The sequence below is a fragment of the Cadophora gregata genome, assembly GCF_030347475.1.
Source record: "Cadophora gregata isolate MNR1 chromosome Unknown scaffold_18, whole genome shotgun sequence".
Classification (NCBI taxonomy): Eukaryota; Fungi; Ascomycota; class Leotiomycetes; order Helotiales; family Ploettnerulaceae; genus Cadophora; species Cadophora gregata.
The window spans coordinates 1599604-1621177 of NW_026695941.1; the positions used below are offsets into that span (position 1 = coordinate 1599604).

The 21574-nt window shown below is 48.8% G+C and overlaps 8 protein-coding genes across 9 annotated transcripts; 5 read left to right on the forward strand and 3 right to left on the reverse strand.

Annotated features, from left to right (window-relative positions):
* Positions 1-61: 61 nt before the first annotated feature.
* On the reverse strand, positions 62-2211 carry ONS95_006926 (uncharacterized protein). Its single transcript, XM_058500410.1, has 3 exons — positions 1650-2211; positions 1462-1595; positions 62-1380 (listed from the first exon to the last, which is right to left on the reverse strand). Exons 1-3 carry the CDS (start codon positions 1760-1762, stop codon positions 359-361), a joined length of 1269 nt encoding a protein of 422 aa, XP_058350247.1. The 5' UTR covers positions 1763-2211; the 3' UTR covers positions 62-358.
* Positions 2212-2319: 108 nt separating this feature from the next.
* Positions 2320-4706, reverse strand: ONS95_006927 (uncharacterized protein). The gene is made up of 4 exons (XM_058500411.1): positions 3932-4706; positions 3554-3885; positions 3063-3496; positions 2320-3002 (listed from the first exon to the last, which is right to left on the reverse strand). Exons 1-4 carry the CDS (start codon positions 4137-4139, stop codon positions 2408-2410), a joined length of 1569 nt encoding a protein of 522 aa, XP_058350248.1. The 5' UTR covers positions 4140-4706; the 3' UTR covers positions 2320-2407.
* A 337-nt stretch (positions 4707-5043) lies between these two features.
* Positions 5044-6822, forward strand: ONS95_006928 (uncharacterized protein; the record flags this gene model as incomplete). The annotated part of the gene is made up of 4 exons (XM_058500412.1): positions 5044-5078; positions 5173-5919; positions 5964-6538; positions 6593-6822. 4 exons carry the CDS (start codon positions 5044-5046, stop codon positions 6820-6822), a joined length of 1587 nt encoding a protein of 528 aa, XP_058350249.1.
* A 717-nt stretch (positions 6823-7539) lies between these two features.
* Positions 7540-9171, forward strand: ONS95_006929 (uncharacterized protein; the record flags this gene model as incomplete). The annotated part of the gene is made up of 1 exon (XM_058500413.1): positions 7540-9171. One exon carries the CDS (start codon positions 7540-7542, stop codon positions 9169-9171), a length of 1632 nt encoding a protein of 543 aa, XP_058350250.1.
* Positions 9172-10637: 1466 nt separating this feature from the next.
* On the forward strand, positions 10638-12170 carry ONS95_006930 (uncharacterized protein; the record flags this gene model as incomplete). Its single annotated transcript, XM_058500414.1, has 3 exons — positions 10638-11084; positions 11132-11589; positions 11639-12170. The coding sequence occupies 3 exons, from the start codon at positions 10638-10640 to the stop codon at positions 12168-12170; spliced, it is 1437 nt and encodes a 478-aa protein (XP_058350251.1).
* Positions 12171-12818: 648 nt separating this feature from the next.
* On the forward strand, positions 12819-15563 carry ONS95_006931 (uncharacterized protein). Its single transcript, XM_058500415.1, has 6 exons — positions 12819-13484; positions 13543-14063; positions 14117-14817; positions 14867-14915; positions 14965-15147; positions 15199-15563. The coding sequence occupies exons 1-6, from the start codon at positions 13463-13465 to the stop codon at positions 15418-15420; spliced, it is 1698 nt and encodes a 565-aa protein (XP_058350252.1). The 5' UTR covers positions 12819-13462; the 3' UTR covers positions 15421-15563.
* Positions 15564-15704: 141 nt separating this feature from the next.
* On the forward strand, positions 15705-17467 carry ONS95_006932 (uncharacterized protein). Of its 2 annotated transcripts, XM_058500416.1 has the most exons (5): positions 15705-15880; positions 15939-16060; positions 16145-16573; positions 16639-16697; positions 16744-17467. In XM_058500416.1, the coding sequence occupies exons 1-5, from the start codon at positions 15826-15828 to the stop codon at positions 16850-16852; spliced, it is 774 nt and encodes a 257-aa protein (XP_058350253.1). In that variant the 5' UTR covers positions 15705-15825; the 3' UTR covers positions 16853-17467. The 2 variants fall into 2 exon arrangements, with proteins under 2 accessions (XP_058350253.1, XP_058350254.1); XM_058500417.1 differs by having other exon boundaries at positions 16145-16697.
* A 1392-nt stretch (positions 17468-18859) lies between these two features.
* On the reverse strand, positions 18860-19405 carry ONS95_006933 (uncharacterized protein; the record flags this gene model as incomplete). Its single annotated transcript, XM_058500418.1, has 1 exon — positions 18860-19405. The coding sequence occupies one exon, from the start codon at positions 19403-19405 to the stop codon at positions 18860-18862; it is 546 nt and encodes a 181-aa protein (XP_058350255.1).
* Between the last annotated feature and the right edge of the window lie 2169 nt (positions 19406-21574).

Consider the following 21574-nt stretch of genomic DNA (forward strand, 5'->3'; position numbering starts at 1 on the left):
CAGCGGCAACCGCATGAGCTATTCATATGTTTGTCAACTTCTAGTCAAATCTGTTTACTTCATGTCGAATTAAGGTTGTATTTTCGAAGACTAGCGTTGCTTCGATTTACCATTGTTGAAGAAACATGTGCGAAACTTCCGATATCGATCGTCCCCTACCAGCAGAGATACGGTCCAACACAGGCTGATGGTCGACATTACTACACTTTGAATTGGGTAAAGGAGCAAGAAAGCGACGCTACTATTTGCAAATAAAGAGATCTTGGACCTGTGGTTCCTGTCCAGCCTCTGAAGCAGAATTTCACCAAAAGCTGGCCAACAACATACCGTATTTCTCGCATGCGGAATCTTACTTACACTACGGCTTGTATGTACTTGTCGGACGCAGAGGTAACCCAGCCTTCACATACCCAGAATCAATCACCTCCATCTGTTTCACTGAGTCCTCTCCACTAACCCAAGCCCCCGTCCCCTCCTCCCCCCGAATCCTACACACAAACTCATCCAGCATATACCGATACGTACTCCAATGCAAATCACCCTTCTTCTTCTTCTCCTCCTCCTCCCCTTCTCCATCCCAAAAATACGTCGTAAAATTCCTCTTTCCCTCCCTCCTCTCAACAACTTTCTCCGTCCCACTCGCAAGCCAAACATGCCTCTCCCGCACCTGAATCCTATGCCAGAAATGCGCCAGCGGAAACCCCCAAAACGTAACCGTCTTCGACATAACATGTTTCGGCGGCCCAAAAGCCCTCGCTTCATCATCAATCTCCACATCTCTATACTTCACCACAATTTTAGGCATCTTGATACTCGGTAATCCAAACCAAGTCTTCCGCGCGAGATCCGCTTCAATACTACCAATCCCTCCATGAGGAAACTTAAACTCAGCAGTAAACCTCGTATCGATCCTCTGATCACCAGGCTTAGGAAGAAGTCCGGGCATAGCAGAAATACATTCCACCGGCTCAGTCCGAAAAATACCCCGAAGCGCAGCAATAGCATAAGTCCCAATATCCATGAAACTTCCCCCCGCAAGCTCAAAATCCCATCTGATATCCCCCCTTGGAAAGAACCCAGCCTGTACAGTAAATCGCGCAGTCACGCTTTCTATATTCTCGGGCGAGGTGACCAGAGAAAGGAATTTATGCCATGCGGGGTGGAAACGAAAATGGAAAGCTTCTAAGAGGACGGGCCTTGAAGCTTCAGGGAGGGAAGCGTGGTACGCGAAGAGAGACGCTGCTTCGGTGGCGTTGGATACGGAGGGTTTTTCTAGAAGGACGTGTTTCCTTGCTTTGAGGGCTCGGAGGGTCCATTCGTAGTGGAGGCCGTTTGGGAGAGCGATGTAGATTGCGTCGATGGTGGGGTCATCGAGGAGTGCTACGAGGAGTCAACATTTTGCTTGTTGTTGAAGTCCTGTTTCCAGCTCAAACCAAGGCGCTGATCTGGATGTAGCCTCACCTTGATAAGAATCATGCACATTCGGAATGTTGAATTTCTTCGCATACGCTTTTGCCCGATTTAAATCCCGACTCGCAACTGCAGCGACGATGACCCCAGGATGAGATTTCGCTGGCGTGATAAAAGACGGGGACCTAGAACCAATCAGTCCTGTCTTCCATCTTAAACTCAAGTCAAGTATATCTTACCCCGTCCACGGCGTTCCCAAAATCCCAAAACGAAGTGCGTCTCTATCCTTTGGAGGTTCTGGTGGGTTACTGATTTTCCATATTCGGGCTAGGAGACTGATGAAACCGCCCATTTTGACACGAATTGGATTGTTTGGAGACTTGAGACCTGTGGAGGGGATGGAGTGGAAGTACGGATGTTTATATATCCATAGTTGCTTGTGAGGAGGTTTGATGCTGACAGGATCACTTTTGAAACTGATGCAACGATTCGTCAGCTTACGATACGCGCCCCGGTCTGTTACCCAGATTGGGTGAAATGCTGCGACAAACTATGGCCCCCCTGTAACTTCATAGTATCATCCACCGCCCTGTGCTCTTGATCGATGATATTTCTTCGATTATTGCAAGACGCAGACATATGTGATGCTTCGGTTTAGGTGCCCTGAGAATTTTGATTTTTATAGCAACATATTCAAGCGAAATGAAACCAACAGTTGTCGCTGAGGTTCATACGGCACGAAGAAGGAAAAAATCGATCTCTTGAGGATGCTGACGGAGCTGAGCCAGTAGCTTGGTGGGGAGAGGTACGGGGTTGATAACGGTGTGGTTGGGGGCTGAAACTGCGGGGTTACTGTATTTACAGCGTAAGCGAGGCATCAAAGAAACATGTTTTTCGTGGAGGAGCAAGCTCATTCTAGGTAAGTTTAATTTCATTATGTCGTCAAAATCTATTCTGTTTTCAATACTGATAATCTAAAGTACAATCATAATCACAATCACACATGCTCCTTGTGATCAGCAGAACGACCCATCACAACCTTTTCGTCCCGATGGACATCATTCCCCCCAACATTCGCATGCTCCCCATCAAACAGCACCGCAATCTCCTCCAAAGTCGGACCCTTGGTCTCCACATAATAAAAGTAAATAACCAAACACTGAAACACCAAAATCGCAATATACAAGAAGTAAAACTTCCACTGCAAACTCTCCAACCCAATCGGATTAACGTACTGATTAAACACACCACTCAGCGCCGTGAAAGTAAAGCAAAGCGTCAACCCCTTCGCACGAATCTGGTACGGCAAGATCTCAACCGTATAGGAAACAGTCAAACCTGGCCATGCCGCACCAGCTGCTCCGTAGAAGAGGAAGATCATGGCGAGGACGGCGGACCCGGCGCTCTGGGAGGCGGTTTTGGCGTACACGGCGCTGCAGGCTGTCCAGACTGAGAAGGAGATTAACATGCCGATTCCGGCGAAGAGAAAGAGGACTCGTCGGCCGACGCGGTCGACTAGGAATGCGGAGCCGAGGGAGACGAGGAAACACCAGATTGTGAGGCCGCCATTGATTACTGCTTGGTCGGTTGATCTGGAAGGGAAGTGTTAGCTAGGAGGTCTTGTGAAGGAAGATGTTGGGAAGATGACTTACTTGGTGATTCCGATTGTCTTCAAGATGGATGAGAGATAGTAAGATACCAAGCCATTGCCAGAACATTGCGAGAAGATTGCAGTGAGTATGATCAAGATACAACGCTTCCTATTCCCAGGCGTGCGAACCAAGTCAGCCCATCCACTGCTCGAAGCAGCTTCTCTCTCCATACGAAGTGTCTCGCGAATCTCGTTGTACTCGAATGTCACGAAGTCGTCTTGGACGTTGTTGCCGTGGTACTTGGTGAGGATCTTGAGAGCTTCATCATCTTTCCCTTTGCTGATCAGCCATCGAGGAGATTCGGGGACAGTGTATAGGACGAGGAGTTGGATGCCTGGCATGAGACATTGGAGGCCTGTAGGAAGACGCCATTGCATGTTGCCGGAGAGATTGGTTAGTGTACCGTATGTGCACCATGCTGCGATGATTGCTCCCTGCAGGATAATGTCAGTTCAAATTTCCCCCAAATCTCTTCTATCAATTCCACATACCAGGTACCAAAGAGTGTTGTAGATTGTTGTGATCTTCCCTCGATGTCTTGGATGTGCGACTTCCGTGATGAGAAGTGGGCAAGTGGCGTTGGCGATATTGGATCCGAACCCAATGAAGAAACGACCAGCCAAATACATCGGCTCCGAGTTAGAAGCAGGTGGGAAAGATTGCAACAGAGCTCCCATCAAGATGAAGAGACATCCAATGGCAGTTCCATGTCTTCTTCCAAACCCATCCGCGATATATGGCACGAAAGGAAGAACTGCCAGACCTCCAAATCCAGGCATTGCTCCAAATATTCCTAGCCTCGACCCAACTGGATGGTCAAAGTCTAGACTGTTAGTTGGCATTTAGACTCTGGGCTGCTGAGTGCTCACAATTTTGCCATGTATCCATTGTTTGCAGTCCGTTCAAGACGCTGCCATCGTACCCCAGTGTGGTTGACCCAAGAAAGAGGAACGGCATCAGAGCATACAACTTTCGAAGCTCAGTCTGTTGATACCATGGGATATCAGGCTTCACAACCAACTCTCTCGCCGAGTCAGAGGACTCATCGTGAGTTGCAGTCATCTCCTTAGAAGACATTTCGAAGTTTTCTGTCGAGCTGTTGAACTGTTCTTGAGAGCACAAGAAGATGAATCTGTCGATCGCTGCTTGTTTTGCCTTTCAGGATATCCTGCGATACTTATACAACTTCATCATCATGCATCTGGAATCGATGCTCTCCATGATCCCCAGATTCAGGAGCTACGGATGAGAGCAATCGTGGAAGCTCGACTAGTTCATCCGAGGATTTTGCTACTTGGCGAGGGGTTACCCGCCCAATGGGATCTGGACCTACGCGGAGAGTCTGAAATCTGGGTCGATTCCTCCGCAAGAATCGTCAACTTTGCGGGGGTCTAATAGACTATGGGGTTCTGTGGAGGAGGAGTACAGGCACCATGTGGCATGCGCACGAATACCAGGAGAGCAGGGCGTATTTCTCCAGCTGCTGGCCCTTCGAGTGGTTCTGGAAGCATATCCGAGAAATATGCGAATATAGAAATCCGTAGTCCCGACCTGCCTCTATCCGACTTCTGCCAGTTGTCTCCGCTCAATGGCATTTCCGCCTCTCTAAGCCAAACATGGGGTGGTAAAGTCTAGCTCGGGAGGATGGCCGAGGTTAGAGGGAATAATGAGGAGAGGAAGGCATGACTCGTCGGATGCGGGGTGCCAGGAAATCCCCACCATCTGGATTGCTGCCACCCCATCTGTTTCCGAGGAAATTCCTTTCCAGCTCAGACATCTTGAACTCAATTCATACGTTGAGCTGGTGTGTGAAGAATCTGATTCCATTTCTCGGTAAAATACGTTCTGTCAGTTGACATTGGTATCTATCATTCTCATCCGAGATATATCCTCATGGACCAGCCTGGCCTGCCCATTCTTGCACCTTCGCCGGATCCACCTCAAGAATCACCACCCCGGCAGATACAACGCCGCTCGCGAAATGCTTGTGATGCCTGTCGTGCAAGAAAGGTCAAGGTGCGTGATTGTTGGTACTGGGAACCTTATTGACTCAGAGAAATAATGCTTAATCTGAAATTCTCCTGAATATCCCTGACTTTGTTTGAGCTAGTGCCTTTACGAAGGCGACGGAAAATGTCAAGCATGTATTGAGCTTGCAGTTCCGTGCACGCGGAATAGACCCAGAAAGAAGAGAGGCCCACCAAATCGGTACCGAATGGTTGATTCCCATTCGAAATGCTGTTGTTAATGATTTATACAGATATGTGATAGGCCTAACTGAGCCTGAGAGCGAGCTCCCTTCTACCTCTCCGACATCTACGTCAACAACAGCGATCACTCCGAATTCAACATCAACATACCTGCCCCCACTACCAATCTTAGATCAAATCGCGCCCCCAGAAACCATCCGGCGTATCATAGACGACTGGTTCAACCTCATCCATTCCGTCTGCCCAATCCATCACCGCGCCAATTTCCTGAAGAGGCTTGGAAATGGCAATTTGGACAATGATCCCGAGTTTCTGGCTGTGGTCATCTCACTTTGCTGTGCTACAGTCTCGAGTCTGCCTCGAAAGGCAGTACTTGACTACCCCGATGTCACGGTGAAGCGATGCTTCGAGGTGATTCAGTATCATCGTCTACTGGACGATTACAGAAGTATCTCCTTGCAGTGGTGCCAGGCGAAATACCATCTAAGCACTTCGTTTGTTTCAGAGGAAAGCCTCGTCTCCTTCCGTCTGCTTGGGGAGGTCACCACTGGAATCAAGTACTTGGTAGGCTACGAACTGCCAAACATGTCAAGAGTTGATGCCGAGCTTGCAAAGCGCTTGCACTGTCTAGTGCTTTGCGGACTTTGGTTTGTCCTACCCATCTCCCTAACCTTCATTGCTGACGGAACAGTACCTGGTCAATATATGGTCGGCCGTGCATCGGATTGATTTCTGCCCAAGACAACATCCAGGCCATAAAGCCTCTGGATCTGAATGACACAGAACTAGATCCCACGAATATCGACCTCTCCAATCTATGGCACGGTGATACAGTGACATATGTGCCTGGGCTGAACTACCTCACACATCTATTTTACCTCTGGCATTCGAGTCAACAAACTTCCCCGTTGTCGGTTCCTCATATCCAGCAAAACATGACGTACATACAGCGAGCACTCGATACTCTTCCGCCCGAGCTGCGCTGGCGAGGAGGATTGTCAAGGCCACCGGGTAGTAACTTCGGAACAGATGTCCAGACAGCCAATCTGTACATAACTCAACTGCACATCCGATCATCTCTATTGGAACAAATGTATACTTTGTCGAAGTCTCTCCCCACAAGTCCAGCTCTTGGCGGTGGTAATGTGGCTCAAGGCTTGAACTTACACAAAGATGAGATTCGGAAGCAACGAGCGGAGATTGTCAAAGACCTTCTCGAGATTTTGTATCATATGAGTGAGGAAACACTAGAGTCGAATGGCCACAGTAAGTTTCAACTCTTCTTGTTAAACCACAAAACTGATCAGGGCTCTACCATAGGCTTAGTACCCAAAGTCCGAGATATCGGTAGTGCCTTGTTAGACGAGATGAGAGTCGGTGACAGTCAGTTGAACAGTAGCGAGACGGATGGGACTGGAGCTTTTAGTGCCCAGGAAGCAAGTATGGATCTGAGAAGACTGTTGGAGAAATTGGAAAGGCTTGACTTTAGACCTTGGGACGATAGTTATCAGAGGCGTTCATACATAGCTTCTGGAGCTTCAGGAATGTAAACATGACCTGCTCAATTTGCCGAACAACTGACAGTACTCAACTGGCATAAATGGGAATTTACCACCAAGAAAAGCCACATTTGACATGCGATAGATCGCATACCGAAAGCTGCCCGGATTTGCGGGCTTGGTATATGCGGAGAATATACGCATGCATTTGCGCTGACAGTCCCACCGTTCATTCCGAGAATTATGCGGTTCTTGGGGGAAGTGAACCACTAGCCACTCCCCAGGCTTTCCCCGCCTGTAATGACGCCCACAGCCGGGGACCTATCCGAGCCAACAGTGCGTGCGGTTAAAACCCCACCACCCCCATCTTTCCCAGGCCCTGTGGAATGACTTCCGAACATCATGCGAAACAGCGAAGTTTTATACGCACACGTAAGTTTACAAGCATTCTAGAGTAGCAACGACTTTAGGGCACCACCTTACGCATATTCCATATGGAGTGGCTATTTAGGTAAGTTGATTTCCTTCAACTGCTTAAAAGGAAGTATTGTTCTTTTCTTACCTCCATATCCCCCTCTACCAACTCGACATCCGCTTCCCCCTAGACCTCCTTAATTCGTTATTATCAGCATGGTCATCAACGCAGAATCTCGCTCTTCAACATCCAACAACTCATACGAGATCCCAATCATGACAGAACCATCTATCCCCTATCTCCGGAAAACGAAGAACTCAAGCCAGCTCATCGTCAATGGCAAACCATTTCTCATGCTCGCCGGAGAGCTTCATAACTCCTCGCTGAGCTCGGCGAATTTCATGTCAACAGTTTGGCAAAACATGAAAGATGCCAACATCAACACTCTCCTCGGTTCCGTAACTTGGGAGATGATCGAGCCTGTCGAGGGCCAGTTTGACTTTTCGGAACTCGACAAAGTAATCCTCGGTGCTAGAGAATACAACATGTATCTGGTGCTTCTCTGGTTTGGATCTTTCAAGAATGCTCTGAGCACATATGTGCCTCGCTGGGTGAAGAAAGATGTTAAGCGGTTTCCACGAGTGCATGTTTCTGAAGCTGGTGCGGTGACCAGGACAGAAGAATTACTTTCACCTTTCTGTGAAGCTGCTTGGACGGCTGACGCCAAAGCCTTCTCGGCGCTGATGACACATCTGAAGGAGTTTGACAGCAAACACAGCACAGTTTTGATGGTCCAAGTAGAGAACGAAACAGGTCTGCTGGGAGATTCCCGAGACCGATCTAATATCGCCAATAAACTGTTCAAGGAGCCTGTTCCAGCACACCTCATCACTCAACTCCAGTCAATCCGGACAGAAGATCTTCACCCATGCTTCTCAAAACGCCACCCTCACTTCTCATCTCTCGTGCCAGGAAAATCAACATGGAAAGAATCTTTCCCAGTTGGCCCAGACGCAGACGAAGCATTCATGGCATACTACATCTCGCGCTACGTGAACCAAGTCGCAACCGCCGGAAAAGCCGCCTACCCCATCCCCTTCTACACCAACGTCTGGCTCAACTTCGACGACCCCACCGTCCTCGACCTCCAAGGCCTCCCACCCATCGTCGGCGGCGGCTCCTCAGCAGGCGCCTACCCCTCCGGTGGCCCCGTCCCCCACACCTTCGACATCTGGAAGATCAACACCCCCGCTCTCGACTTCCTCGCACCAGATCTGTATTTCCACGACTACGAAGAAGTCTGCAAACAATACACCCATGCCGGCCAACCACTGTTCATCCCCGAACAGCGCCGCGATGAGCGGGGCGCTAGACGAGTCTGGCTTGCGTATGGCACGTATGCTGCTATTGGAGCCAGTCCCTTCGGCATCGATTCTCTCCCAGCCAAGGACTCGTCCATCACTAAACACTACGGCCTCCTCAACTCCATGAGTTCATTCATCCTCGAAACACAAGCCACTCGTCCCGAAGACGTCATGGGGTTCTTCTTCGACGAGAAAGACGACACGGCCGTGGAACCAACCTGGCAACGCACATTCGGCTCCTTCACAGTAACCATCGAGCGGGCCTTCGTGTTCGGCAAGCCCGGCCCAGGAGCAGGAATGGTGATCCATCAAGGCGAGGGGAAGTTCTTGCTTATTGGGTGGGGATTCCAAGTTGTGTTTTCGAGTCCGGATCCGAAGGCGACGTTTACGGGGATCTTGTACTCGGAGGAGAAGGAGGTCGTGGATGATGGGGAGGGAGGGAAGGTTTTGAGGAGGGGCAGGGTGTTGAATGGTGATGAGACGAGGAGTGGGGAGTTTATGATTATGCCGAATGAGGAGCCGGATTATGGTGGATTCCCGATTGCGGTTACGATTCCTTGTAGGACGATGGTTGCGGAGGTGGAGGCTTATTCGTTGTTTGAAGAGGAGGGGGACTTTTAGATTGTAAATGCATAGATTTGAATCTGTGAGCTTGGAATAATTTTGCATGGCGAAGAGTATGGATAGAGCATCAAGGAAATTTTAAACTATCTCGTTCCACATCCAGTCGCTCTCCAGACCACTTCCAAACACACTACGGTCGGTATCTCAGCACTCGTCCGGAAACTGCTCCAAATACTTCTGAAAATCAACAATACAAGTAAAATACTCGGAGATGTTTTCGCGGCATCGTATTGACACCATCCCTAAGCTTACCAACCAACTGTTTGCCTTGCCTATTGTCGAACGAGACATCTGACCTTTAGCATTGAGAGAAACAGTCAGACATCCTTCTCTTCAAGTTTCGTTCTTCCATGCTTGCGATCCTAATCGAACTTGTGTTTACTCAACCACGTGCATAGAGGTGGGGGTATGGGATCGTCGCCTCGAAGCCCCCACCATTCACAGCTGCTTTTGCTGACAATTGGAGCGTCATAGCAACCTTTCCATCTGACACTTCAATTTATCTTTTCTTATAAGAATCTTCTTTCATCGTGGAGATAAAAGGTAAACATCCTGAAGTGTCGGCATGGACGGGATTTCTTGTCAACCGTCTGTACCATAGCGGGGTCCTAAGCTCAGGATTTTGGCTCCGAAGACTGAGATTCTTCAACATGTGACTGGTACGGAACGCGTTCCTGAACTTCCTTTAGACTGTCGTGATGGATGCCACAAGCTTCAACAAAGAAATTCATAATGCGATAAGCAACCTGTAAGAAATGCCGCCGGTACTTACCTTCTCTCTTCTCTACACAGAGACGGCTGTGTGAGAGCCGAGTCATCTTTGCAGCCACCAGTCCAGTGCACGAAAGCCCCAAAAGGACACTGAGCCCCTCATTACTGGAGGGTTCTCACATATATTGCTGCAGCCACTCCAGCCCAGCTTCTAGAAGAAAAAGCCGTCACGCGGGGTAGATACATATGTATCCTTCCTTGCGATAGGTGGGGTGCACACATGCACCACAGTCAGCGAGGAAGAGGAAGCTCCGAAGGATGTTTCAGCATTTCAGCCGATAGAAGGGGAGGGCAGAGCTGCAGAAGGGACAGCGGTCCGCTCGCTTCTACCCGCTGTACAGTAAATAACGATTCTTCCGGTCGACCTCCCCCATGCGGATTAGCTGGAGATAAAATACCCCAGATACCCTGGCCCTGGCCAGATTGTGTATCTTGTCAGCATTTTGTGCTTGTGACTGGTAATCGCACCAATTGCTGAGCTTGACGGCCATCCATATCGTGCTGCAATGTATATCCTTTTGTACGGACCGTAAAGCCTTGTTTGGAGTGTAGTGCAGTGGGAAGGGTGGGAAGGAAGGGAGTGGCGATTATGAACCTTACCCCTCCAGCGGTAGATATATGAATTGTTGGAAACCCCCATGCAAGTGAAACACGTTTTTCGATCCTTTCATCTTGGAAAAAAAAAACAGAAAATGATGAAAATGAGGTGTATATGGCTCACAGCCGCTCTGGTCCCCAGCAGTTTGGCTATCACTCTACTCGAGCTGATTGGGACCACTCCAGAACTGAGCACGCTGTACAGCTATGTCAATGGATCTGCCAACGCGGCGAACTTCCTTGCCAGCAGCAACAACTTTACGTTCCTAGCTCCGAACAATGATGCCATCTCGGCGTTGATACAGAGTAAGGGGAATGCTACGTTGACTGAGGACTTGCTGTTGGCAAGTGTGCAGTATGGGATGGTGAAGGGTGGGTTCCCGACGCTGTCGTTCTCGAATAATTCGCAATTTGTATCAACGAATTTGGCGGGTCCGAAATATGCGAATGTTACGGGTGGGCAGACTGTGGAACTGGTGACTGATGAGATTGGGAATCCTCAAGTGGTGTCTGGAAACAAAGTATCTGCAGGTGTCGCAGATGTAAGTCTATAAGCTCTGTAGCCAGTTTCTCAACTGACATTCAACAGGAACTCATATGTACCGGAGGCATCGTTCATATAATCGACAAGTTCCTTTCCATTCCGATTCAGACTGTGTTACAAGTCTCCGCTGCGAAAATGCAATATTTCGTCTCGATTCTCAATACTGCAGGGTATCTGAATACTGCCAATTCAGCATATGTGGATGGCATCTTGAACGTTCCAGATGTCACATACTTCATACCCAACTCAGCCATTGCTCTGGAGAAAGCCACACGTCAGGCTGCGAATTCGACAGCGGAGGAGACGAAAGCAGTTTTCCAGTACCATGTTGTTCCCGGATTCGTCGGCTACAGTAGTATGCTCAAAGATGGCATGAGATTGAAGACACAGGAAGGATCAAGTTTGACGATTACCATGCAGGATGGTGACATGTATGTCAATTCTGCGAAGATCATAGCGTCGGATTATATCGTTGCGAATGGGGTTATACATGTGATCGATGAGTGAGTATACTTATCTACCTCTTACCAAGAACAAAACTGATCAGTACAGTCTCCTCGATCGATTCAACAACTCTCCTCGCAAAGTAACTCCAACTTCAACTTCTAGCTCCAACCTAACCTCAGCGACAAGCGAAAGCAGAGCTTCCGAACCAGCCTCAACACCTAGCACATCCGAACCCTCTACCTCAGCCAACTCAGGCGGCCTATCCACCGGGACCAAGATCGCCATCGGCGTCGGTTCAGGCGCCGGTGGACTCACCATCCTAGCCGTCCTAGCCGTCATAGCAGGCTGTCTAATCCGCAGACGCAAGCAAAAGACCAGGCGAGCACTCATGACACCACCGAACAGAGACAGCGCGCCAAGCCCGATGGAGAGCTTCTACGTTCAGGGAGGAACGATCCATAAGAAAGACGATGGGTATGGCATGGAGTATAAGGTTGCTCCTACTGTGTCCAGGCAGTCGAGTAATGCGGGTGGTGGTGGTGGAGGAGGAGGGATTGGAGGACCTGAGATTCCGCCGAGGAGTCCTGGGAGGACCACGCATAGGGGTGGGAGAGGTGGGGAGGATTCGTTCTTTTGATTTGAGGTTAGGTGCAAAATGGATGGAGTTATGGTTTGAAATGTCGATACCGAAATTGAAAGTTTCATCCTCACTTGCATAATTTTGTTGAAGTTTCGCTCGTAAATGTACCAATCATGCTGAGTTAAAGATGGCCTCGAAGCACTTCCACCATTATTCCAATATCTGCATTCCAGACATTATTTGACCAGTAATTCGATCCACTGTCATCAGAACCCCGATATTTCCTCGACGCCTCAAAGGTCTGGGATATACCCGTGGCGCACTGTGCCGCGTCCCTTGACCTTCTTCCTCCCCGAACTATCTTCGACACTATTCAATATATCTGCCACATCTGCCACATCTTCACAGGAAAACCCCCACCCAAACCCCAGTTTCATCAGCATTTGGAAATCCTCCCCGAAGAAGTTGGGGAAGTGCTGATAGACTTCGATGTCAATGCTTCCTTTCTAAATCGGATCCCAAGGAGCTGGTTTACCTAATGCGCATCGTATCTGTAAGGAGACTGTGAAAATGTTGATCACTACCTAGCTAGCTGTGTTGAAGATCGATCTTGATGAGCAAATGTTCGCATTGCAGATCGCTATGAATTTATATCTTTCACAAGCAGAAATGACAGGGCGGTTGGAAGCGCTCATATAGTACTTTCCCTATCTCTGTACCTCTTTATGCAGAGTCTTCCGCATCTGTATATTAACCAAAATTCGGCAACTCACAACCTGCACACCATACCAAAATCCACCCACATCTGCCGACCAAGCCCTCCTCACACAGGATGCTGGCTCGGCTCCAGTCCCCAGGCCAGGGGCTCGTCCCCCTCGTCCTGTCTCTCCAGTGCGGGTGCGGGGAAGGTTAGCGGACCCCATGGGCCATGGAACCCCAGCTGGCTGCCAACAGGCCATCAAAACATGAACACTGATTGGTGATCATGCCAACCGCGTCGCTTCCAAAGTCAAAAAGGCGCGTCGCACTGGACCGTTGGGGGATTGTGGTGGTGCATCCAGCTTGGTCCATGGGTTATTGGCGGGGTAGCTTTGGCGGGAGGGATGGCATTGCACGGGGCAGGGCTTCGGGGAGTGAGTTGGCGGCGTGGTGTGTGGTATTTATTTATGTCCTGCGACTTCTCTACTTCTTCCTGTTGTCTGGACGTCTTATGTGAATGCGAATGTGTAGATCTCCCGGTGCTGTCATATCTTCACGACGGAATTGTTGTTCTGATTTCATTTCATCTCTTTGCCATTGAAACAATCTGTCCTTATATAATCTAGTTTTGGTACCAAGATCTGGTCAAGATGGGACTCGGAGTCCTTGAAGGTATGCGCTCATAGATTGCGATCTCTTTGGGAAGAGATATGTGCTCATTTGCAAGCAGACAACAAACTCACACACGTCCCCGGGACGGTATTGCTGAACGATCAAGCCGCCGATGTAGAGAACATCACTTCGACGCTGAAACATGGCACCGGCAGGGACGCCCATATCGTGCTCTCCCCGCAGCCCAGCGAGGATCCCAACGATCCCCTAAACTGGCCAATGTGGAAGAAAGAAATGATTGTTGCGATTCTATGTCTCGGAGCTATGCTCAATGCTGGAACAAATGTATGCTCAATTTTTACCCCATCATTACAATGTCTTACAGCTTCACTTCAGGGACCTTTTCTCAATGCTTCGTACTTTGTGATATCCCAACAAGTTAATAAGCCTCTTACTACGGTCGTACTTGTCTCTGGTTACAATCTCCTTGCTGCTGGTGCGTCTGGGCCGATTATCTGCGCTGTGAGCCGGAAATATGGAAAGAGACCTGCGTATCTTGCCTCGACACTCTTTTGTATCATCGGGACGGCAATTGGTCAAGCGAAGATCAGCTATAACTACCTTCTCGCAGCACGAATTGTAAGTTACCCATTTACACTCTCGAGAACAATTACTGATAATAATTCATCCAGATCCAAGGCTTCTCAACTTCCGCATTCGAGTCCCTGATCGTCGCCTCCGTCGGCGACATGTACTTCGTCCACCAGCGCGGTCTCCGCATCGGCTTCATCAACTTCATCCTCAACGCCGCCTCCTCCCTCGCCTCCATCATCTGCGGCGTCGTCTTCGCCGATCTCGGCTGGCTCTGGCTCTTCCACATGTTCCAGATCTTCCTCGTCGTCCAATTCGTCCTCATGTTCCTCTTCTGCCCAGAAACTGCCTACCTCCGCGACACCCGCTACGAAACTGACACGGCTATGGATGAGAATCTCGGCGAACTCGCGAAATATGAGAAGGAGCATCATGAGACGGTGGCTGGTGTGGAGGCGGCGAATGTTCCGAAGAAGAAGACTTTTGTGCAGGAGTTGGCGGTTTATACGGGGAAGTATTCGGAGGATAATATTTTGAAGTATTTGGCTGGACCGTTTATTACGCTGTTGAACCCAGCGGCTTGCTACGCGATCATCACTTCTGGACTTTTGAATAGCTGGTATGTTGGGTCTGCTATTATCCTGGCAGGTGTCTTCTCTGGCCCGCCGTGGAATTTCGGGCCTGCTCAGATTGGATATCTTGGTGCTGGGCCGTTTGTTGGTGGTATGATTGGGTCGATCTTTGTTGGTTGTGCAAGCGATCCTATTATTAAGTATATGGGAAAGAGGAACAAGGGAGTCTAGTAAGTATCTCCGGAATGTATGTGTGTCTTGTACTGACATTCATCTTAGTGAGCCTGAGTTCCGTCTCGTTCTGATGAGTTTGGCATGCGTATTCTGCGTAAGTCTAGTCAGCTGCACATCTTGAGCCTTTCTGACACATTTATCAGGGCCTTGGAATGTTCCTCTTTGGATATACCATGGCAATCGGTGCAAATGCCATCTTGTGCGCCTTCTTGCAAGGTGTGATGATGGTGGGTGTATTGATCGGTATCTTTGCCACGCTCGCATATGGTCTTGACGCCTTCCGAAATCAAAGCAACGAGATATTCATCATGAATATGCTATTCAAGGTACGATTTCCACTCTTCCTCAATCTCAATTATCCAGACTGACCAGACCAGAATTTCATGTTCTACGGCCTTTCATCTTTCGCAAATGACTGGGTTGCTGCAAAAGGTCCTGAAGAGATCATGTTTGTCTTCGGAGGCACATCGATTGCATTGTCATTGCTAGCTATTCCGGTATATATCTTTGGCAAGCGTATGAGGAGCTGGTGGGCGAGACATGATTTGTTTGTTAAGTTTAAGATGGAGACTAAAGGTCCTAAGTTGGAGATGGCATGAGGAAGAGGGAGATGATTGTATGTTGGCTGTAATATTTGGAGGGAGATGTAGATTCGGAGATATCCGAGTTAGCAAGCCTTTAATCTGCTCATATCTAACTCGTCGTCCAAATTGTGCTTTCTGGGAGAATAAGCGAAGAACATGTAAACAAGGACTTGTGTCATTGATGGGTTGCTCCCCGAGAATCTGAAAATGATAGATCGATTTACTACGGTCGCTAAACAAGCTAGCTGCGCAAGTCAGATGTTGGACGAGCCGAGGCTAGTGCTGGAGCTGAACATCAATGATATCATGCTGCTGTGATGGTTGGATATTTGGTATATTTCAGTGTCCTGAACCTTGATATCTCTCTTCTCCGCCAAATCTCGTAATCTGTACATCCCAGCCAGAACGACATCTCTCAAAATGGTCACCGCCAAAGTCCTTATACCTATGTCTGATTATGGACACGACCCAACAGGTACACAGCTCTCATTCCCCCCAATCGCTGATCAATGACTGATAATCAACAAAAACAGAGACCGCAATCCCATACACAGCTTTCAAAGAAGCCGGCTTCGAAGTCTCCTTCGCAACCGAAAATGGCAAGACGCCCGAATGCGACACAAAAATGCTCAAGGGAATAACCCAAAAGCTCCTCGTACGCACACTCAAAGCCCCACCCCCTCAAACAAACATCCATAGCTGAGCCGTACCAATACTCACAACCCCAATCCCCCCACAGGGCGCAACCCAACCCGCCATCCACGCATACAACCAAATGACCACCACCCCCTCATTCCTCCACCCCCTCACCTGGTCCTCCCCAACCTTCACACTCGACCCCTACAACCTCATCTTCCTCCCCGGCGGCCACGACAAGAGCGTCAGCCAGCTCATCGACTCTCCTATCATGCACAAACTCCTAGCGGCGTACTTCCCCGCCACGGTAAAGCCAAGCAAGAAGTCTGTTGCCGCGGTGTGTCATGGTGTCATGGTGTTGTCGGAGACGAAACTTGTAGATGATGATGGTGGGAGGAGGAGTGTGATACATGAGTGTATGACTACGGCTTTGCCTGCTAGGTTCGAACAGGCTGCGTTTTGGGGGACGAGGCTGTTTTTGGGGGATCATCATAAGACTTATGGGGCGGGGAGTGATGATGTTGAGATGTCGGTATGTGGGATAATTCGGAGCGGGGGGGTTGGTGTTTTGATGGCATGGATTTAATATGTGGTTAGGTCCGGAAATGCCTAGATGATCCGGATAAGCAGTATAAGAATAGCTTGAGAATGAGCCCGTGAGTATTCCGGGTCCCGAAAGGAGTGGAGCTAACAGAAAAGCAGGTTTGTGGTTGAGGACCAGAAGTACAATTACATCAGCGCCAGATTTCCGCCTGAGGCGCAATTGCTTGCTGAGAAGACAGTTGCTTTAGTTCGGAGCACATTGTCGTGACTCGTGAGCCATAGCATGAGCAGTCATCCCAGTCGGACTTGTTACCATCAGGAGGAATCAGCTAGCTATGGGACGTCGTCGAAAGTCTTTCACGTCCTGACAAGGTGTGAAGTAGATATTCGCAGTCATTTCGTCATTGGACAACAAATCATTGTCCTCCGAGAAGTAAAGAACTGCTCTCCAAGCATGGTAAAGCCGCTGATGCAAGAAATGAAATCATGAGCTCTTCGTAACTGTCATCCAGCTGTGGAGTCAATTTGTTCTTTAGTGCATATTAAGTCGTGGATTACTCAACGATTCAACATGCTCATGTCAAAGAATCGGGCGACCTACACGGCTTCCGTGCCTTCAATACTAGATCTCAGAGTCACTCAACCGGTTCTGTTGAATCTGACATGTCTTTGGCTGCGAAGAGTTGAAGAGGGACCATGCAGCGACGTTCTTTCCATCTGGGAGGGGTGAAAGTCGGCGCAACTGTTTCATCATCTGCTAGCTGCCTTCAAAGCCGTGCAAGGTCAATGAAGCATTCAACGGCCAATCTGGAAAAGGTAATATACACAAGATAGCACACGAATTTTCGAAAACGTAGATTACATCAAAGAAGACCAGTCAGCCATTTCTGCTTCTAGCCTTTACTATACTCTCGGTATTCTTTATGTCTTTGTATACCCGCAGCAAAACGAGCAACACATTTACAGCACGTCACTCGACCCCCGTTGATGCAACCCCTCAATATGTGGAGGAAGAAGACTCACCGGATGAAAGTGATTATACCTCTGGACAGCCCTCCAAAATCCCCAGAACCGGCCTCGACGTTCGGTGAGGTCAGCCCAAGTAATATTAGATCTCGAATCAGAAGTACAAAGAATCATGCCGCCGCAGTAGACCGGGAAGCTATCATAAGTCATGGAAGCGAACTGCTCAGGTTCGAAAGCTACGGGTCTGCGTCCTACGCCATGCCAACGTCGCGACCGATTCAAACTGTGCCCACTCACTGCCAATACTCCCTTTGGCTCACATGTGGGCTAGCCTCAATACGCATATTCTTTATAGCAGAACTGCTCTCTGTGTCGTCGCTTTGATATCCTCTCTATATTTTTGATTGCCGAATCCAAGGCGACAGATTCGCTCGCTTCCTTAGCAAAAAAGAACCAGAGAGTGGATGTCCCTGACAACGAGATGGCCCAAATACAACTATCTCAACCGTTTTGGGATTGTACTTGCTGCTCGGCTTCTGCCCCCTACTGGACCAATCCGCATGCCGAACCCCTACCAGCCAAGGTCAATTCACCGGATGGCAAGGTCAGAACGCATATATGAAGCGAGAAGCAGGGTAATCTGGCTCAATACGCTCCAAAATCTTTGCCACGGCTACGTGTAGGACGACCAACTCGAAGAGTTCTTTCTAGGCATGTTCAACTAGAAGGAGAATGTGCAGTGGGTTGATAATTTCGCAAAGGCATCCTTCAAGAAAGCGCTCTTGTGGATGAAGGACAGCCTAGATCATAGCGTTAGGTAACTTGAAGTGGATACATTGAATCTTAACAAGAAGCATGAAATGGCCGTATTGTTGACAATCGGACGTCACTTGGGTCCGAAGGAGAGGAGGGACGTAAGGGCCGCGAAGGAAAGCGAAAGGGGAGAGCTCGCGAAAGGCGCAAGGGAAGGTTCCAACGATGGAGATTGATCAAGTAGTTTCCAGGACTAGACTCAGAATGCTTGTTCTGCTGTATCATCTGATATTTTTTTTATTGCATTTGTATGACAAATGAGATTCGCAAAAGGAACGTTCTGTGCTCTAAATACGGATGCATTTTCAAAGGATGTAGAATGAGATACCACAACATCGCTTGCACCTTCTGGAATACTCGTCGCCGACTATGACTTCTCTTAAATCATGTCTTGCTTGTATTGATCTACTCTCTGACCCCTCCCCCCCCCCCCCCCCCCCCCCCCCCCCCCCCCCCCCAACCCAAAATGCCTATTGTACAAGTTCTCGTCTACATCTTACTGACCATGCTCTGACAACTCAGTGGCAAGTTTCAAGAATTCGCTTCTGCTAAATACTGCACCAGAGCTTGATGGTACTGTTCCGCAATGCATAGTCCCCACATTACTCAACAGACAAACAGCTACATCACCCTCTTCCTTCCACCATAATGAGGCCGTAAAACCCAGCACGCCTCCATGATGACCGATCCAAGTCCCATACCCTTTCTGACTTGGCCATCTGAAAATACCATGACCCTGTTCAGTAACTCCCTCCACCAATCGCCACCTTTTCATTGATTCGAGAGAGGAGGCAGATATCAAGCGGTCATCTCTTAGATTAATGAGAAACTTCAGGAGGTCAGAAGCTGACGACACTATTCCACCAGCTGTCCATTCGACAGAGAGATTGGAAGCTGATACATTTATGAGGTAACCTGTTGGTTTTGTGAAAGTTGGACATATCCCAGCCGTCTCGATAAATGTTTCTGTCGCCCAGTGATAGCGACTAGTTACAGGTCTTTCTCCAGTCTCCTCAAACCCTTCAAAATAGGTGCTTTTCATATCCAAGGGCTCCAGGATCCTGCGTCGAATCTCACTTTCGGCTGTATTGCTTGTGATTTTCTCAATAACCAGACCAAGTAAGGTGTATCCCGTGTTCGAATAATCCCAGTCTCCAGGTTTTGGTCCTGATGGGTTCGGCCGACGAACATATTTGAGCGTATCCGGCTTTCCCCAGATCCTTGCTGGATCTAGATCACGGCCTCGACCTTCCCTTCTCCAAACCGGGTCATCTTCCCAACTCTCCACACCAGATGTATGATTGAGCAAGTTGTCAATCGTAGCGTCTGATGCATTTGCGATCCCATCCAGGATCTCTGGCGTGAGGATATCCCCAAGTTTGGTTGAAAGGGTGAGCTTTCCCTCTTCTATGAGTTGGAAGATCACTACTGCAACAAAGACTTTCGTGATGCTGCCTATACCGAATACGTGGTTTGTGTCGATGGCCTTTCCCGTTTCTATGTCTGAGTATCCGGCGGAGGATGACCAGAGAAGACCTTTGGAGGAACTGATCGCTGCGACAATCCCGGGGACTCCTGCATCGACGCTTTCTTGTAATATTGCCTGCAGAGCCTCTTACACTTGTGACTTCTGAGAGCCAAGGTTCTCCATCTCAAGATACCGTGGAGAAATGCAGTGGAGATTAATGGGGGAAAATGGTGGCTGAAGGTGGGGTGGGGCTGACTTCACCCAGTAATGCAAATCTCCCGTTTCCAGCTTTCTGATTGACCCGAATGTTCTGCAGTTTTCTATCCCAAATTGATTGTCAACAGTCACGTTTGACTAGACGAAAGTATGAATGAACGCTGGTGGAAATACTCATTATTGCCTACGTACGTGAAGTATTTCGTGAGGGCAGCTTGGTGCGGCCGCCGGTTAAAACGGTCGCTTAATTATCGGGTAGAGGGGGCCAAACAAAATACCACAAGAATTCGAAGAGCAGGAAATCGCGCTCGAAGAGATCAGAAAATTCGAAATGGTTTACACATCTCCAGGAATATTAGATTTAGATATCTTATGCCACTGTAGTATAACAGTTTGCATATTCTCCTCCGGCTGCCAGCAACCTCGACTAGTTTCCTGGTTCCGACAAAGGCAAAGAGTCTGCGGCATGAGACCTTTTGTCATTTCACCCAGTGAGAACTGAACGCCAGAAAAAGTTCGCGGGATAGAAGGCCCACTAATTGTTCTTCGCAGCATTTCCGGCCTCGACATCGAGCAATACTTGACCCTGGTTCCCGGCTCTGACCTCAGGAATCGTTGCCCTCACATACGGCACACAGGGCGAAGCAAGATTTTTTTTACAGCGGCCAGCATGATTCTCTGAATATCACCAGATGACAAGACGGTAGTTGCCACCAAAAAGCAACCTTGAGTGGGCGGGAAAACGCGATGGCTTCCAAAGTGATGAGCTAAGATTAACTGCTCAAACCGAAACATGCCGCTTTCCAAGCCACGGAATGAATCAGACAAGAAAATGCCAACAGAGATCAGAGGGTAACGGAGGACTCGCATCGAATCACTTTCGACGATCTAATCATATCTTTCACGAGCAAATGGCCAAGGCATCTGTGCCGTCCCTCCACGATCCCTGCAACGCTTACGCACGGTCGGCACAGAAATCTAATCAGATCCATCTTATCAGACGACCTTACTCAAGCGGGGGGAATTTGCAAACCCTGAAGTCTGTATGCATGAACCAGGATCAACTCCGGCTTTCCTCCTTCGATCTAGGATGCAGCATGATGAAAAGATTTTCTTCGCTCTTCCGTGCATGCCTCCTTTTTTCTTTCAATTTCTGAGGTGTGGCATTTACGATTCTGCTTGGGGTGGTCACTTCAAATTTGTGAACGGATGCCCTCTTTGCCTCCCGTCCTGAGTGGACACAATGTATCACTTTGTTATCGACTTAGATTGTTGCCAATGATGGAAACGTTCATGTGATAATGGACCTCGAAGAATAAGTGCCGAGATCGGAGGAACCTTCCCATGGTGGGTATGTTAATCAAAGGCCAAGCATATTCAGGCTCTTGGGAAAGTCTTGCTTTCCGTCCTTGGTACAGTATATCCCTGCTGTACATTATTATCTGGGTTGCTTCGAAGAAGGAAAAACATTTAAGTTACTGGAGTGCTTCACCATTCCCTCCCTAGACCTTGATACGAAGACCAGAG